The sequence below is a fragment of the Acanthopagrus latus genome, chromosome 19 (assembly GCF_904848185.1).
Source record: "Acanthopagrus latus isolate v.2019 chromosome 19, fAcaLat1.1, whole genome shotgun sequence".
NCBI lineage: Eukaryota > Metazoa > Chordata > Actinopteri > Spariformes > Sparidae > Acanthopagrus > Acanthopagrus latus.
This window is the reverse complement of record NC_051057.1, coordinates 17,406,567-17,424,051: the sequence shown is the minus strand read 5'-3', so window position 1 is coordinate 17,424,051 and position 17,485 is coordinate 17,406,567. Positions and strand designations below refer to the sequence as shown.

At 43.4% G+C, this 17,485-nt stretch overlaps 1 protein-coding gene across 6 annotated transcripts in view; it reads right to left on the bottom strand.

Moving 5' to 3' along the window:
- dlgap1b (discs, large (Drosophila) homolog-associated protein 1b) overlaps positions 1–17,485 on the bottom strand; it is a 100,704-nt gene that overhangs the window by 19,901 nt on the left and 63,318 nt on the right. For all 6 annotated transcript variants that reach the window (XM_037079625.1, XM_037079628.1, XM_037079627.1 and 3 more), the window contains one exon: positions 15,130–15,385. In XM_037079625.1, coding sequence (XP_036935520.1) covers positions 15,130–15,385 — 256 coding nt within the window. The remainder of the gene's footprint in view (positions 1–15,129; positions 15,386–17,485) is intronic.

The window sequence follows — 17,485 nt, the reverse complement described above, 5'->3', positions numbered from 1 at the left end:
CTTTAATTTGCACTGGGGCCTGGCCTCCCACACTGCACAGCCCAAACCACCCACTTACAGCCGTGCACCATTCCTCAGAGTCGCTCCAACATACTCCCTCCCCTCCTGAACAGTGAAAGCAACATGAACTCTCCACCGCACACAATTTAGCTGTCAAGTAAAGTCTCAAAACTCTCAATATTCTCTCAAGAGAAGGGAGCAAAAAGTTTGTTTTTCCGTCTCGTTTAAAGAGGAGGAGATTTGAACTCCTCCGGTGTTTTTCATTCGCCCGGGGCTTTGAGTTTGCGGGCCCTGCCTTGCCCAGCTTTAGCATGCAGGAGCCATGAGGATCATCCACAGTCAACACTGAGGAAATCCTTTCGGGGCTTTGCTTTTCCTTTGCTCCCTCTGATGCCAAAACACAGACAGGAAGAGCAAGACGGGAGGAGTGGGACAGCCCCTACCTGACAGTGCTGCCCCCCACCACCACCGGCCACTTGATCAGACACGCCAAAATGTGCTGTTTACATCTCCACATTTGGGAAAGTAATCCCCAAAGTAAATTACATTCCTTTTTAGCAGTAAACTGGTGTTCTGGCTGCAGAGTGGGGGGACCAGCGGGGGTCCGCTGCCGCAGCCATTCTTTGTGTTTGCCGTAGCCCTGTCAGCTCCTCCCTGCGCCCCTCTCTCCTCCACTCTCCTCCTGTCTTGTTTCAGGAGGGAGAGGAATGAATGACATTCTCGTGCTCGGACTTCCTGTGTCAAAAGAAATCCAAAGGCCACTCTTCCTCCCTGAATGGCTATAATCAAAGCATTCCAGGCCATCACAAACTGGGCCCAATTAAGTCGTAAGCAAAGCTAAACACCTAACAGCCACCGAGGAAAAGCTTCAAGTCCTGCAGACGCACATTTATCCAACTGACTTTTATTCTGCTTTGGTTTAAAGCATGTCCAGACAGGAAATCTCTCTTGATCTAGGTCACGGAAATACAATTACGTATGATTGATACTATCATATAGCAATTTTTGCACAAGTATTCAGCAAGTGCCTACAGGTGCGATTCATCTGCATAGGTTACTGAGGCTCATGTTGCATCAGAGTCGCGTTGCATGTTATTTGGGCCGTATTCAACACCCACGGGTTGAACCAGAATGCACAGGTCCGGGTGCGTCAAAGCAGCTGAGGCTATGATGACATCTAGTGAAAGATTTCAGATTGCAAGCCGAGAATTTGCTCGTTTTTCTGAACATGTTTCGCATCAAATCAAATCTGACATCGGACATGCGAGAATTAGATTTCCAGTGGAGGATTCTTGAAGCACATACTGACAACTGAAACTGTTCGAGCTGGAATAACAGGTAGTAAAAAAATAAATAAATAAAAATGCACAGATGCAAAGCTTTCTGGACTAAATTCAATTTCTCAGCATCTGCTCATCTGCTGACTAACACCCTCAAAGCTGACACTGAGCCGTATGAAAGAGATGCTGAGTGTTTTTTTTCCCCCCATCGTGTCAGTGAGAGAGCGACAGTGCAAGTTCCCACTGGCTCGCATTCTCAGACAGTCGTGACAGGATGAAGTAATTACTGAGCGGTTGACACACCAGCATGGCGAGGATTTATCTCCTCCAGGAAGGGAGATAGCCAAATCACAGTTTACCCACATCCAACTCCCAGTTCGGGCTTGATCCTGCAGCTGCAAAACGGGGAAGCCACACACAGACACTCTGACACTGTACAGTCCCATGCATGCGCACACACCCTCATCCTTAAAATAAGCAACTTCGCCGCTCTGTTCCGTGTGTGTGTGTGTGTGTGCACGCGTGCTGGTGTGTCATCACATGCCTCGACCGAGCCCTCGCTTCCTGTCAAACACACCTACCTGAACCATCAAAGCGTGTGGAATGACAGCATTATGCAGGTGTGTGTGAGACGGGGAGCAACAGAGAGAATCGGAGAGACAGATGACACCAGAGTGCTGTTTAATTTACATCCCCCCCCTTTGAATAATAATTCCACCTTGGGAGGATAGCAGCCTTGATCTGCTTGACACACAGGTGGATTTCACATGCATTGGCATAGGTTGCTAAGGCAGGGCTTTATCTGTCCCTGTAATTAACGCCGGCGCAGGAAACAGAACTATCCATGGGTGTGTGTGTGTTTGAGTGTGTGTCTGAGGAACTGACATGGCAAGGAGGGATTGATGGAGCTCAAAGGAGCATTCCTGCGCGACGTCCTCATCGTTTGATCTCCATGTCTCTCAGGCACATATGCATCAAGCACAGCAAGAGTGTCACGGGGTAAAGTATCTCACACACTCATCACTCATTTATTTTGCCCCCCTCTCTTTTCCTCTTTATCCGTCTTTTCCTGCCCTTCAGACAAACACAGAAACGGCGCACTGGGAGTGTCGATAAGACGCGAGGTGCCTAAAAATAATCTCTGACGGCGAAAAACCACAAGATAAAACTTGTGCATTGCCCCAAATACTGAGACCCACTGCTGTGGAGAGACAGCAGACAGGGAAGCTGGATTTTTTTCTATAAGTGGGGGTAGGGCTCCCTCTAATGGTGACATGCCAGAAGTGAAAAAAAAAATCCTAAATTAATTATGTATCATAGTGCATAATAATCAAGGGAAAAACAACAGCATGAAAATGTTTTTTTGTTTTACAATTTAACAAGGTTATACCTTAATTAAAGATGTCGAACCTAAAATACTCCCAATTCCTTGTTTAATGTGTTACATTATCTCTTTTAACTTTATGTCTGACTGTACATAACCACTTCAGGCTTCAATTATATCTAACTGAGGAAATTCTTCCCTACTATTATGTGTTTTGATGATGCCCACTTGCCTTCCCTTCTTACAAATACTTTACTGATATAGTTGATTAACTGGGGACAATTCAACCCTTTCATTACAGTTGAAAACCTACGACTTGTATTCATAAGACAGGAGCTGCTGGGTAACTACTGACAGCCTCCTCTCTGGGGCTCCATAGTAGCTTAATAGCTTAGTGCCCAACAGTTTTAATTAACAACCATATTTTCACCTGACCTCTTTTATCTTTGTTCTCCTGTCTTTGTGCTGCTTTTTATGTGGATTACTATAAACCTGGAATTAGCTTTCCCCGCAGCACAGAGGAATCAAGAGGCTGATGAAAGAGGCGAGCTGAAAGACGAGAAGTGAGGAGAGAAAAAAAGTCAGTGAGTTTGAACAAGTTGATTTACAACATTCTTGTCTTAATTACTGAAGTAATTTCAGCCACCTAACAGACAGGAGTCTGACCTGGGGAGGGACATGTTGTCACTGTTTAACATCTGACCCTCATTGCTGCTACTCTGTTATGTTTTCAGCACCCCTGAGCAAGGAGGCTGTGTTTATGAGCTGCCTGTCATCATGCTGGTCTCCAAAGTTACTGTACACATGAACAACTTCACTAGACGACTGAAGTACGAGCGTCTCCCTCGGCAGGTTTAGTATTAACATGATAATAGCTTCTTAAAAAACACAGTGAGAGACAGAAGAGGGCAGCTGAAGTTTTAACACCTGTTAAAAAGCATTTTGTGAAAATACGACCAGATAATTGACAGCGCGTCATCGAGACGGGAGGGAAGAAGACGGAGGGGGAGAGACTCGTGGGAGTGTGCTCTGGCAATTTCGGTCTTACTTCAATAAAGCCTGAAGTGAGACGAAGAGACAGAGGGAATAAAAGTCAAGAGGGTGGGGAATACTGCAGGCTGGATCTGTTAGTCCCAACAGTCACACAGGGAACAACAAACCTGAGACAACTGGTTGTACTTCACAAAGTGTTATCTACTGCACCAAACAGCTAAGCTATCTCAGCTGAGGGGTTTAAATCTTGTTTCAATATACATTTAAAAACTATCAATTAAAGTAAAAAAGCCTTCCCCAAACATACATTATGACTCACTGTATAGTAAAGAGTGTATAATCTAAAAGATGTTGAAAGAGCACTGGCAACATATCTTGATTAATGGTAATGCAACTGTTGAGGCAGCTGTTAGAAGCAGCAGTCTCACTGTTCAAGTGGGCCAAATGGAAGCTAGGCAGCATAATATTTAGGTTGGCAACCAGGATACAAAAAGGAAATTGTTGATTTTTGACTTATTTCAATGCTTATATTCATAAAAGGTGGAGTGGTTGTTTAATCCTCAAAGGAATAAAACAACCCAGCTGCCAGAATTAAATGTTGACATTTCTGCAAACCACAGTCATGTTAAATTTGAACATTTCATCTTCTTGTTCACGCAAATCCAAAGAATATTCTTCTGGATAAAAAAAAGCGGATGTTTTTGATCGAATGTTGGGAAAATGTTCGGTTACGTATGTGGCAACAGAACCAGGTACGGTAAGGAAAGGTGATCTTTTCCTAACACTCACCAGATGTTGTTTTTTTAAAATGTTCCTTTAACCTGCCCAGAAACATAAGCTGAGCGCTGTCACAACATGAAATTTAAATGTAACATAAAGAAAAGAAAAGGTTGCAGCAGCTCCTTCTAGAATAGAAATATCACACTATCGAGTTTTGAATAAAATATACATAGAAAAAAAGAGATGTAAGATATGTGCTGAGTATTACGCCATAACTACAACGTAAATAATATTGACTAATATTGCAGAATGTAACAGCTTACAGTAGTTATCTTCCTTTGAACATGGTCAGTCCAACTGTCTACGCTAAGCTAAACCTCACCAGCTCGATATGCAACAATCGGATGTGATAATGTTACTGATCTTCTTATGTGACTCTTCCTTTAAAATGCAACATGCCTGGTTTCACTAAATACAGACTGACTGAGGATTGAAAGGCCTGAAAAATGGTTAAGTGGTTTTTAAAGGCTTCCTGTTTTGTACTGCTTCAGTCAAATTACTGTCGAGAAAGGATTCTGCACTTGAAGTTGGCCTTGCCAGCTGGAAACAATCTTTTCCCCAAATCTTTCCCTGCACTATCAATTTAATTTACCAATATGTATAAACAGCTGGCATATCACTGTACCCTGGAGAAAACATTTTTCAGGATGAATTCTGAGCCCGTGCTGATGGCTTGGAACAATTTGTGAATGAAACTGAGGGAAACTAATGGTCCCGCAGGGCGAAGTCGGTACAGCAGGAAGAGGAACGGGATCCAGCTGGAAATGACGACCGTACAGTATGAGCACAAAAACAGCCAAAAATAGACCGAAAATGGGAAGCAAAGAAATAAGATGCACAGCATGTAAACAAGTTTATCACATTTTAAGTTACCTAATGACTGAAACTGTGACGGTGAGCCGTTACATACAGGTATCACTAGTAAATGAAGCCTCCTGGATCAATGTATCGACAGCCAAGCCTTCCTGTACTGATATTCTTGACATGATAAGAACATAATCCCATGTGACTGTGGCCTACTTGGACCACCACAGATATGTGTGTACAGTATGTGTGAGCTTCCATGGCACGGAGGGTGGAGGGTCTTCCGAGAATAGAAAGCGGGACGCTGGTAGGTGAGCTGGGCGGGCGACATAGCTGGCATCAGTGGTGAGCATGAACTGAAGTGTGTGCATGAGTCACTGAAACACAGATGGTCGGTTGGAGACGTGGGGCCACAGACTGGAGACTGGAGTCTGTCACACAGTGGGGTCTTCGGGGCCCTCCGACTACACGAGCAGGCCTGGAACTGGTAAGTGGCACCAGTGATTTCATTCTCCACGAGGCCTGTGGGGCTCAGCATCTCTCCTGCTGGATGCTCACTTTTAACAAGCGCAGTAGCCTGCAATGAACCTCTGAACTCCAGTCCCCGAGGGGCCCCGACTCTGACCTAAATAACTGGACCCTGCAGAGACGTGTGTTGTGATGCTGTGCCAGGCAGCGCTCAGTGTGATGCAGGCCACACCTGTCGTCCTCCCATCAGAGATATGAAACCAAAATAGACCGGGGGTGGGCTGGAGGGTGACCAACATTTCCCGGCGAGCAGCATGTACTTCGGGTTAATCTCAGTGCGCTCACATGGCGCCCAGTTTGGAGGGAAAAGAAGTTTAAGGTTAGCTAAGATTAGCTAAAACTTTATTTGACAGCAGTGGTAAGAGCTTGTCAGGGAACAAAAACACTTTTTAAAAATCTAGGCCAGTTTGATTTTAAGAAATGACATTAGATTAAGCAAAAAAAGTCAAATACAAGAAGTTAATTTAGAAATAAACTGTAAAATAGTTTTGTGTGTTCACTGGTGAACAAAAAATAATAACGTGTATCTAACTATAAGCTTTAATATGGTTGTTTGTATTTACATTCTTATTTAACATTATTTTAAGACACACGGGGTCCACTTCTATGTGAAGCATGAATAAGCAGAAAGCATGGGATGGGCGATGTTTGTTTCAGTGTCAATTACTACGCAGTAAACACACAACTTCCGGTTGCCACTTTCAAAGTAAAGGCAGGTGACGCATTTTAAATATCTCTATTATAGCCTATTATTTTTGCTGACCTTACTTAAAGCACTCTGTGTGCATTGTGGACACTGTTGCTAGCCTGTGAATATATTAACATGAATCCAATAACCCTAACCCTACGATTCCGATATAACCGTTGTAGTTTTTTATTTTCCGACACAAATCCAGCTTTTATTTTGAAAGCTACTCCGCCTGACTTCCGGCCCGTGGCTCTCCTGATGCGGGCAGCTAGCCGTCCCCTCATCATGCCTCGCTCACAGCAGAGCAACACAACGGCGGCTTGTACTCACAAAGGCGGATCCAGTAGTCACACATGCCGAGCAGCGCGCTGTACAGGCTGTGAAGTATCGTCATGAGAGCTGGAGGTCCCGCAACACTGAGCCGAGCCGAGCTGACCGGACCGGACGAGTCCTCTTCTCTTTTTACTTCCCCTTCTCTGACGATATTGGATCTTATGTCAGGATGTGGACGCGCCTTGATCGCAGCACCCCCCCCCCTCCTCCCCCCCCCCCTCCTCCCCTGCTGCCCCGCACAAACACTCGATAGCTCACTGAGCTCCGGGGTGGGACAGTCCCGTTCTCAGTCAGCTGGAGAACTTTTCATTCATGTACTCTAAAAATCATTATGTATTCACTCAATGGGTTTTTACTTTGTAGTGACGGTCTGATTTTTCTTCATCTGTATTGCATCAGCTTAAAGATAAAGATAGAAATGCCTATACTCCATACTGTTTTGTTATAAGAGGAAACATATTTAATTTCACTAGTCATTAGACCAGATCCCCCCAGCAAAACACCTGACATTAAAGAAAATGAAATTTTCTCGATTCATTTTTTTATGCTCTATTACATTTTCTGTCATTTCCATCGTCCTACTGTTGTTGAGAAGCTTATTATGTACTGTCAGGTTAGTTCGTTCTAACAAATCTCCTTTGATTTATTTAAAATTTTGAGTAAAATTGTCAAATTCTTGGATAAAACATCAGAACTAGCCTTTAAAACCCCTCACAACTGTATTATTATCATTAAAGCCGCCTTATTTCCAGATATGGGACATGACCTCAGAACCTCAACTTATATCTCACACATAGTAACACTGCCATTGATACAAAGCTCTGAACATTATTTCTTTGCACTATAAATATATTTCAAGTTGAGGTTTTCTCCTGGATTTCGCTCAATGAGCCAATCTTAATGAAACAATATTTTAAACTACACTGAAATATACTGACGTACTTCATCTTTTTCATTCTCAGTACATTAAATTCATGAAAATATTCAAGCACCAGATGTGATTCATGAACTCAGATGTCAGTCTAATGACTGCCACCCTGTGGTTAGCTGGGCCAGGGGACGAGGATTTAGTGCAGGATTACTTCTCATTATTGAAGAATACCAGTGATGGTTTTTTTGCAGTGTAGATTAGCAGGGTTATGATCTTTGTTTGGAGTATTTTATGGACTTACATAAGACATTTTGTAGACATTAATTAAATCCCCTGGTAGATTATGTATAGTAACATGCAGTAATACCTTGACCGGACCTTGATTGTTCACCTTCCTGTCCTTGCTCCTAACTCATTACTCCGTTAACAGACACAACAGGCCACAGTTGCTCACTGCAGCTGTGAAGAAACACCGCTCAGGTCGGTGTTCTGCCGCAGGGGCCCTTCACCTGTAGTCCTCCTCAAAACCCAACCTTGAGAGGGGGACCTTCTCAAAACACACGATGACACACACAGGATGCCCCGAAACTGCACTTTTCTTTTCGCTTTTATTTCACATGACTCATCCTGACATATGAAAAACAAATTTCAGCCTCGCTCTTGGAAATTTGCGTGGGCTGGTAGAGGTGTGAGGGGATCTCTGGACGAAAGGCTCGGCGTGATCCTGATTCGACCGGACGCGAGTGGTCTGTATCCCTGCCACGTATATTTAGCACACTGGGAAATCCGAAGATATTTATTCTCACACTCCCCTCTCTCAGAAAAGAACTCCTGGAAAAGTGCCAGGGATGGCAGTGATTGTTGTTAATTGGGTCAAGCTGTCTGGTAGTTTTTCATCCACCCACTCACACAGCTGCTGCAGGAAGACAGGGCAGAGGTGCAGTGCTGTGCTACACTGAGCCCCTGGGGGCAGTGTTGTACAGGCGTTACTTCAGCCTCTAGTGCTGGGCTGGAGATGGAGCTGGGGATCAACAGCAGCCTCATGTGATCTCACTACAGTAAAGCTTGAAAACATTGCAGGGAATTTGGTTTAATGAGGGTACTGAGAAGACCAAGTTGTACTAACGCAATGCACAAAATTTAGGAAGCTGCTGCTGTCTGCTAGATAGCTTCAGGAGGCTGTTTATACCTGGTTTTAATGAGTGCTCTGATCTCAAGTGGACAGCTATAAATCCATCCGTTTACACCTGGAATAATGTATCTCGAAGGACCACCTGTCATTAGATCTTACTTCTGTGCTTGATAAGCAGATAAACACATCACAATGTATGGAGACAAATGGACAATCTCTTTACATGAAACAAATAATTAACTTGATGAACAGCATTTGCCGAATTTACAGGAAGGCCCATATAATGTAGAAATCATCATAGAGAGGGTTTCACAACATTTATAAAGTTCCTCCTGACTCAACAACTCACAAAACTGAGCGCTTTTCTAAGGGAGTCTGGGGACTCGATGATGACTTCTTTCACATATCTATTATAAATGGTGAAATTGGTTCAAACAGCTGCTACATGTGGCCGGGTAAGACTCACTTAAGACACAGAAGCAGACGGGCTATGCTGCGACAAACTGACAGGAAACAAACAACATAATGGCACAAATTATTCAAAATTAGCCACAGCTGTTTCACAAAGACGATGATTTGGTGAGAAGACTGATGCCACCCTCACATCAGCTAAGCTAAGTGAGAAGCTACCATCAGCAGTTGGCTATTAGCTTAGCACAAAGACTGGAAACTGGGGGAAACTGCTAGCATGACTCCGTCCATATGAAGAATCTGGCACCAGCTCCAGGGATCTCTAATTACCACAATATATGTCTGTGCAAAAACCAAAGTGTAACAATAGCAATTTTTTATGGATATGAAAAAAGTTTTGTTGCAGTCACTGAATCCCTGTGATGTCACACTAGCAACAACAATCACTCCTGGGTAGACAACTGTCGATTTATTTGCACAGCAGACTTGTGAAATCGGCAAACATGTTTATTTCTTTTGCCTTTTCATCCTCACAGTGGTCTATTAAATCTTAAGTTTCTGCTGTGAATTATTTCATGTATTCTGTTGCTTTGTTAGCGTCTTTGATAAACCAAAATCGACTACCACTGGTCAGACGTTTAATTTTCCTCAGGCGAGAGGTAATTTAGGTATACACAGGGGTTTTCTACCCAGAGGTTATTATTTATAACAAACATCGTGATCGGTTCTATTGTTATGAACTTGGGTTTCTGACATGGATTAACTGTTTCCTGCCACCTCTTAATTTTACTCGTGATGGTTTTAAAGTGAAATAAAAGCTTGAAACTGCAACAATGCCTCTGTCCTACTTTGGGGTAACTTTATTTTCATGCTTTAAATATAGTTGATTTCCTGGTTAATGGACAGATAAACAAGTTGTTTCCTGTTCATGCTCGAGGAAGGTTGCCTGCTGAGGCTTGAATGACAGAGAGTGAAAGCTTCTTTGATCATGATGCGTGATATTATTCATATTATGCTGCATTAGAAACAACATCTTCATCTGTATTTATGTATGTAAATTGGCCTCTTCAATTGCTGTTTATTTACATCGCATTAACTCATTAATTATCTTTAAGAAGAGGGCATGCTCACCTAATCTATAGTGGTTATGTAAGTTCTGGTTTTATTCTGGATCGTACAGTGAGTACAGACAGGAGAGTGTTCCCAGAGCTGTGTCAGAAAACTAAACGAAGAGGTGGTATTCCCACGGAGTGTTTGACAACACCAGCAGCAAAAATGGGCCACAAGCATGTTTCAAACACTTTCTTAAGGAATGTTTTATCGAGCGCAAAGTCTCTATTCGGGAACATTGTCCTGTAGCCTATTACAGCAGCAAGGGGAGGAGAGCAAGCCTTTTTCAGCCAATCCCTCAGCGACCCTGAAAAATAAATGCTGGGAAATTGAGGTTTTATAATTGACAGCAGGTCCGCGAGCCAAGGAAACCGAGAGTTAGAAGAAAAGAAACAGAAGCTGTTGCACATTTCCCAGACTTAAAAGATCTGTGTGTATTCACCTTCTAATTGAAGGTCAATTTGTCTTCTTCGTGAAACAACAGGTTGATTTACTCGCCCTCCTAACTGCTGTTGTTGAAAAGGCAGGGGACCTAGCTGTTGTGTAAGAGACCAAGGAGGGGGGAAAGACAAAGCGGAGTGAAGAGGTGATGAATATGTTAACTGGAGATGACGCGGGGTGGAGGAGCCAGAGCTTAGAGGCAGTAAAATCCTCACATTAACCGATTGCTATGGATTTTCCCAAGCTTTAGAAAGAGGATCTGCTCCAGATTTTGTTAAACCGATCCAAAGGAGCTGATGTCTAGGCCAACACGTCTGTCCGATGCAGTTGTAAAATGTGTGTGTGAGGGATTGCATGGGTTAGCATGTGCGTGTGTGTGTGTGTGTGTGTAGGTGCCAGTTTGAGTGCACAGAGAGGCAGGCAATAGCAGCCGCAGCCACTTGACGTTCAAAGAGAGGAGATCAAAGGACACAGCCCCTCACTCCCGTCTCCTTCCTCAGGATTAAAAAGATCATCAATAATAATGGGCTGGAGCAGAGCAGTGGGCAACCTAGAGAGCGGAAACTGATAGGTCTCTCACCTGTGTGTGTATGTGTGTGTATGTGTGATATTTTGGTGGTTTGCCGCGGGGACAAGTGGGAGCAGAACCCATAAGCGCTGGCTGTTTTTTTCCGGAGCCGTCCCTCTGAAACATCGTGCAATATTTACCACAACAACGTCTTCACTTCTCACTTTGGGCTCCCAGCTGATTTTCCTGTGAAATGTATTAACGTGTGCACACGTGTGTGTACGTGTCTGCATGCGTGCCTCTCCTGTGCGCGGAACAACTGCTGCGAAGAAAAGCTGCGACTGTTTACTTGGCAGGAAGTCACCAAACCATCAGTTATGTGAAGTCTATATGTGTGAGCGAAAGAGACAGAATGTTCCAAACCATTATATAATGCGTACCGTTCATGTATAGGAGCCTGTTTTTTTCTGTGGGTACTGTGACTCTGCGAGCCTTGCACAACTCGGGCGTTCAATGATGTTACAGCACAACTCCATTATGTGTCCATGTTATGCTGCATTGACGTCAAGTGGGATGGGAGGTTATGCTTCACATCATCATGCAACTCAAGATGGCAGCTGCCAGACACTTCTTTTGACTGTTACTGCACAGTCTGACTGTCCTCCTATTGGTTTATTCTGATCCCAGTACAGACTTATACAAGCATCAATCACCAGTTACAAAATAGAAGCTCTTTGATGACTATTAAAAGGCCTACTACCTACATCACAAAATGTTAATTGTGACTATTTATTGTTGGTGTAAATTGAAGTGGAGCGGTGGTTGTGTGACTGTGTAACGCTATATTATTGGAAATAAGGCCTGTTTTATTCCTTTTAAGAGGCAAAGTACGCATTTGCTTTATCAGTCAGTCACATTTCCTGTGCTGCTACTCACCTTTAAGATAAAAGCTAAACTACTTAGCTTAATCTCTGAAACCCCTCAGAATTGAGATTTTCAGATTTTCAAGGGGCATTTACAAGAGTCAGCGGGGTTAATTAAAGGATCCGGACCACCTGCGATCAGTGAATTACAAACTGTGTGACGTGTGTTAAATGGTAATTACTCGTGACGTCAACACGGTGGTGGTACATGTGTTGGAAATGGGGAGATTGATAGAGCAGAAAGATCTTTTCTTGGTCTCCTTCCAGTCTCCCTCTCTTCCTCTCCTCTTCAATCACGGCGTCTTCCCCCAAGAGGAGAAGCAGGAGCACGAGCTAATTAATTACAGTGACTGACGACTCAGTTGTGAAGATCTAAGGAGGTGATGAATTGTGTAGCCGTACAACTATGACAGTAATCTGAAGCAATCCTCTACCTTCACTACCAACCACGGTGAACCGCTCTCTACGACGCCTCATGATATATCACTCAAGCATGCTCTCCCTTCCTCCCCGGCTTGGACCTTAGCTGCGGCTCATTCCAAGATACAATAAGGTCGGCAGCAAATGAGGGTCAAGGGTCGGGAGATGTCGACAGGCGATCACGTAGAGCTTGAAAAGATTGTCCTCAATTGGAAGCAGCAGCATAATATTGGATCATCAGCGAGCACACAGCGCTGATATCTCTTCTCTGTACCTCCACACCGTCCATTCATCATGTGACAAACTCAGGTGCCAAAAATGGATGTTCATTAAAATGCCAACAGCTGCAAGGCTACTGCCGCAGACATGTGTGCTACAGACCACACGCATGCACACACAAGCATCTCTGCTTCAACGTTTTTTTTTTTGTTTTTTTTACCCGAGAGGGTCTTCTACGCGTTATCTTTACTTTATTGGCAACAGATCAAGACAGTTGCATCTACAAAGTGTGTGAGAGAAACAGACTGTAGCACTACAGCTGTCTGGCTTGAAAACCAGAGTTAATCCCAACAACACTTCACCTGATAGATGGTATTCATTATCTCTGCCCTCCTCGGGGGAAAAAGGAGCTCCGAATGTCCCCATCTTGATCTTTTCAGTCTTCTTTTATAGATCAATAACTACCACCACACAATAGAACAATCAACTGAATCCTCTGTTGCCCTTAATTGTGCTGTTACCTTGAATTGTCAATCGATGTTAAATGATAAAAATACGAGGATGCAGCTCTATATTTCTAATGCTTCATTAACTGGAGAAGGGAATGATAGTTGTGGAGGAAGTCAGCCGCAGCAAATATTAAATGGTGTTACATAAATGTTTACTCAGAGCTAATTTTAAGCCCTTTGAATTGATTGAACTAGTTTTGCCAATTTGCAGTAAATGTGTTTAATTATCTGACTGTAACCTTGTCGGAGAGGTTTGAGGAAATGCTGCCTTTTAAGTGGCACAGCTCAAAAGGAGCGGAGGAGAAAGCCAGAGTGCGTCAGGCGACGGTGACTCAACCTGCACAATGTAAGGGGAATGACGTTTGGATTTGCATTGGGAAACATAGAAGCACACAGTGCCGGATGCCAGCACCACTCAGCATCAATACTGCATGCATGCAGTAATGCTGGAAAGCCAAACGCTCCAGACCATGAGGCACACAAGAGGGCTAAAATAAGACCCAGCAGCCGCTGAGCTTTACAGCTTGAATAAGCTCTTATGTGGGAAAAAAACAGTTCTGCATTCATCACATTGTATCTGACAGGAAAACTGGGTCAGATGGATAATAATGCAGGAGGGTTTGAGTCTACAAAGTAAAACTACTCCCCGATCAACTATCCAGACAACAATTTCCTTCATGAAAAATACTGATCACAGACCAGTCTTCAGAGCAAAATGACAGCATTAAAAGTTTCTGCAGACCATGGGTGTGTTCAGATGTATACTTGTTATGTGTTCCATTTCTACATGTGTCATATCATGTTGACATCACACACATATGAGCTGACTTTCATGTTGGGGGGTGGACTGGATGGTGGTGGAGTTGGGATGTTGGGACATGTCCAGCTGTGTTCGTGGCCAAAACTAGGTAGTTTAAAGGATAAGTTCCCCCAAAAATATAAATTAAATCATTATCTGCTCAACCTCATGCCGATTGAAAGATGGGTGAAGTTTTGCAGCCCACAAAACATTTCAGGAGATTCACAGTGTTGCAGCATTCTCACAGAACAGGATGGGTACAAAAAACCACAGTATACCATGAAATGGCTCCATGCAGCTTATCCAGTGTAATCCAAGTCTGTGGATGCCAAAATGATTTGAAAAGACATTATTTACATTCTCCATGTGCAGTTGAGTTTGTGCACCACTTCAGACAGGCCGCCCTTTAATTCTTTTAGATCAGCAGCTAAATATAGGAGTTTGACTTTAAAAAGAGTTTAAATAACATATTTTCATATCAATTTCAGCTCCCTGGGTATTCAGAAGTGAATGTATGAAGCCATTTTAAAGTTTTAAAAGTGCACACCTTCTTTAGTGGTTAAAGAGAACATGCTCCTGAATATAAATGCAGTTTTGCTGTGAAGCTCCGGAAATGTTTTGCGGACCAGGAAACTTCACCAGACTTTCCATCATCATTGGGGATGGGTAGATAATGACTGAAGTTTCATTTTTGGTTAAATTTTACCTGAAAGCCAAAACTAACCCCTTGCAGAGACGTTTTGTGTTTTTGGAAATTTAACCTTAAGAAACATCGAGTTGGAACATAAAGAAATGTAACGTTTTTAAATGTAAATTCTTAACATTTATTCTGAAGAGTGGGACCTCACTGCGCTGTAACTACAGCATTAATTCATGCATGTATCTATTTGTGGGTATAGTGTGTGACACTATACACATAGCGCATAAGTTAGAGGGCACATCTATAATACATGCTTTCTAGGCACACAGATAAATTCATAATGGGCTGTGAATTATGCATGTTCACACGTGTTTAGAAGTACATGGGCTCATGTGTGTTCCCATGTTCCCGCCTACCTGTGCTGCTCTGGATGGTTCTGACAGTGGTGGTGTTGCGCGGGGGTGAATTGGTCCTCCTGTTGCCCACCGCGACCCCTCCCTCCTCCTCTTCCTGCGAGCAGCCTTTCTCGATGGCACGCACGTAGCTGTGGCTCCGCATGCGGAAGCAGCCGGGCATGGGCAGGTCCAGGGCATCCACCGCCTGCGACTCCATCTCGCTGAACACTGACTCACACACCGCCTCGATCTGCCCGTTCACCTCCACCTCGCTCACCTGCGGAGGAGGGGGGGGACACAGGCAGACATACAGTACGTGCAAACAAACATCAAGACAGAAGAAACGCACACGGGAGGGTAGGCACCCAGGCACAGTGAGAAATGTAAATGCAAAAATGCGCAGGCACACACCAGCAAAGTCCAACACAAAAGGAGAGGGACATTATATTACAGAAGGCCATCTCTCTGAGCTGCAAGAATTAATGTTTTTGAGCTATTCCACTGATTAAAGCTTCACCAGGCAGATGTTTTACGTTCAAAAACACTTAAATCACAAAGCAGTGGCTGCAACAGGACACGGCGCTCCAGTGTTCCCAGAATTTGAGGCAGGCAGAATCACAACACTTGCCAAAAATAAATTCAGTTGTTTGATATGGACATTGTCTCTGCTTACAGAGGCACAACAAATAACTCTGAAGTGTCATTTAAACAAGAGCCCTTACTGACAAAAGTTCTTTTGACTCCAATCAGTTCAAGGCGAGCAATCAAAATATGAAACCGCAGGGAGAATAGTGCTGTAATTTGGTCTTTTTTGGTGAAGCAGCACAGACTGGTCAAGTTTAGTGGGTTCAGTTTCAGGTCTCATTCAGACCAAATCCGGCATTGCGGTGAAAATATGAATCCTCCCATTTCTTTTTTTAGATGTGGGTATTGCTGTCATGGTTTGGGTTCAATTATTTCCTGTTTTATTTTGTAGTTCTATATGTGTGTGCTATGTTTTGCCTCGCACCTCCTCTCTTTGTCCTTTCCCACCTTTTTCCTGTTCACTTGTGTTTCATTTGTAAAGTATTAATTGTATTTTATTTAGCTCGTGTCAGTTTGTCTGTTTTTCATCCTGTGTCTCCTGCAATCCTGTTTCTGTCCCTCGTTCCTTCTCTATTTTCTGGATTTGTTCAGTTTACTGTACTGTAGCTGTTGCCTGCCTTTTGTACGTCCTTTTGGATTTTTGGATTTTAGATCGCTGGACTTGGGTTTTCAGGTTTGTTACTAAAGCTCGCCTTTTGTTATTGTACCTTTTTAAAGACTCTAAATAAGCAGGGGAAGCAGGGGTTGTGGGAATAAAACAGCACCCCTGTTGTGAAAAGTTGAAAGAGAATTCTTCTTTGAGAAACAGAACCAGACGTCAGGTTGTTGCGGTGAATCACATAAGCCAGCAATCAGACAAGCTGGACAACAGTAATGTTGTTCAAGCCATTTTTACATGAAATTTATGAAAATGATCCTATAAATATAGCCTACTAATAGTACTTATGATCAAAGTTCATCATGTTTTCTTATATTCTGGTTGAAACAGAAACAGAAACAGATTTTATGGTGCTTGCTCAAATATGTCAAATATGTTCACCTCCCTGCTGCCTCGTGAAGCTTTAACGCATAGACTGAAATTTCCATATACTGTAAAAAAAAAAAATATATATAAATATTCAAGAAAAATAAAAGAAAGTCCACGGAGTGATAAGGGGGAGGAATCACTGTAAGATGTAACTTCAAAAGGGCCACACAACAGAGTGAAGTACTACAAGTGCCGCGGGTGACAATCAGGAAGTGACAGAGCTACGACTACTGGGAGTTGAAGATGTGACCTGAGGAAAATCTAACTCCACCTGCATCATTAGCCGATGCAGTCTGGGTTTCAGGAGCAGGGACTGAGACAAAAACAACTCTTGCTGCAGACTTGTGAGTCGGGTGTGTGCTGTGTGAGGGCAGATAACACAGGGCTCCATTCCATTCCTTGAAGTTGCTCCTGTTCAGCTCTAGGTGAAGAAAAGTTTGCTAGCTGTCTGCACAAGAAGCGAAACATACTGTAAGGTATGGGATGTGACTAGGGGACTAACTACAGCATTCAGTTTGGGTGTCTGTCAGTGACGAGAGCGTGCAGTCAGAAGAGTGTGAGTATGTACTGTAGAGCTTGGAGTCAGAGAGGTTCGTGGGCCTCGAATCCGTCGGCTGATGTTGAGCTTCTTTATATGCACACACAAATATGAGAGTGAGTGAGTGAGACAGAGAGCCTAGCAGCACCTCTTTCATTCTGTGGCATTTCTGTAGATGCCAGGTCCTGTGTGTCATTCTCCTCTGGACCTGATCTGTGCCAGGAACC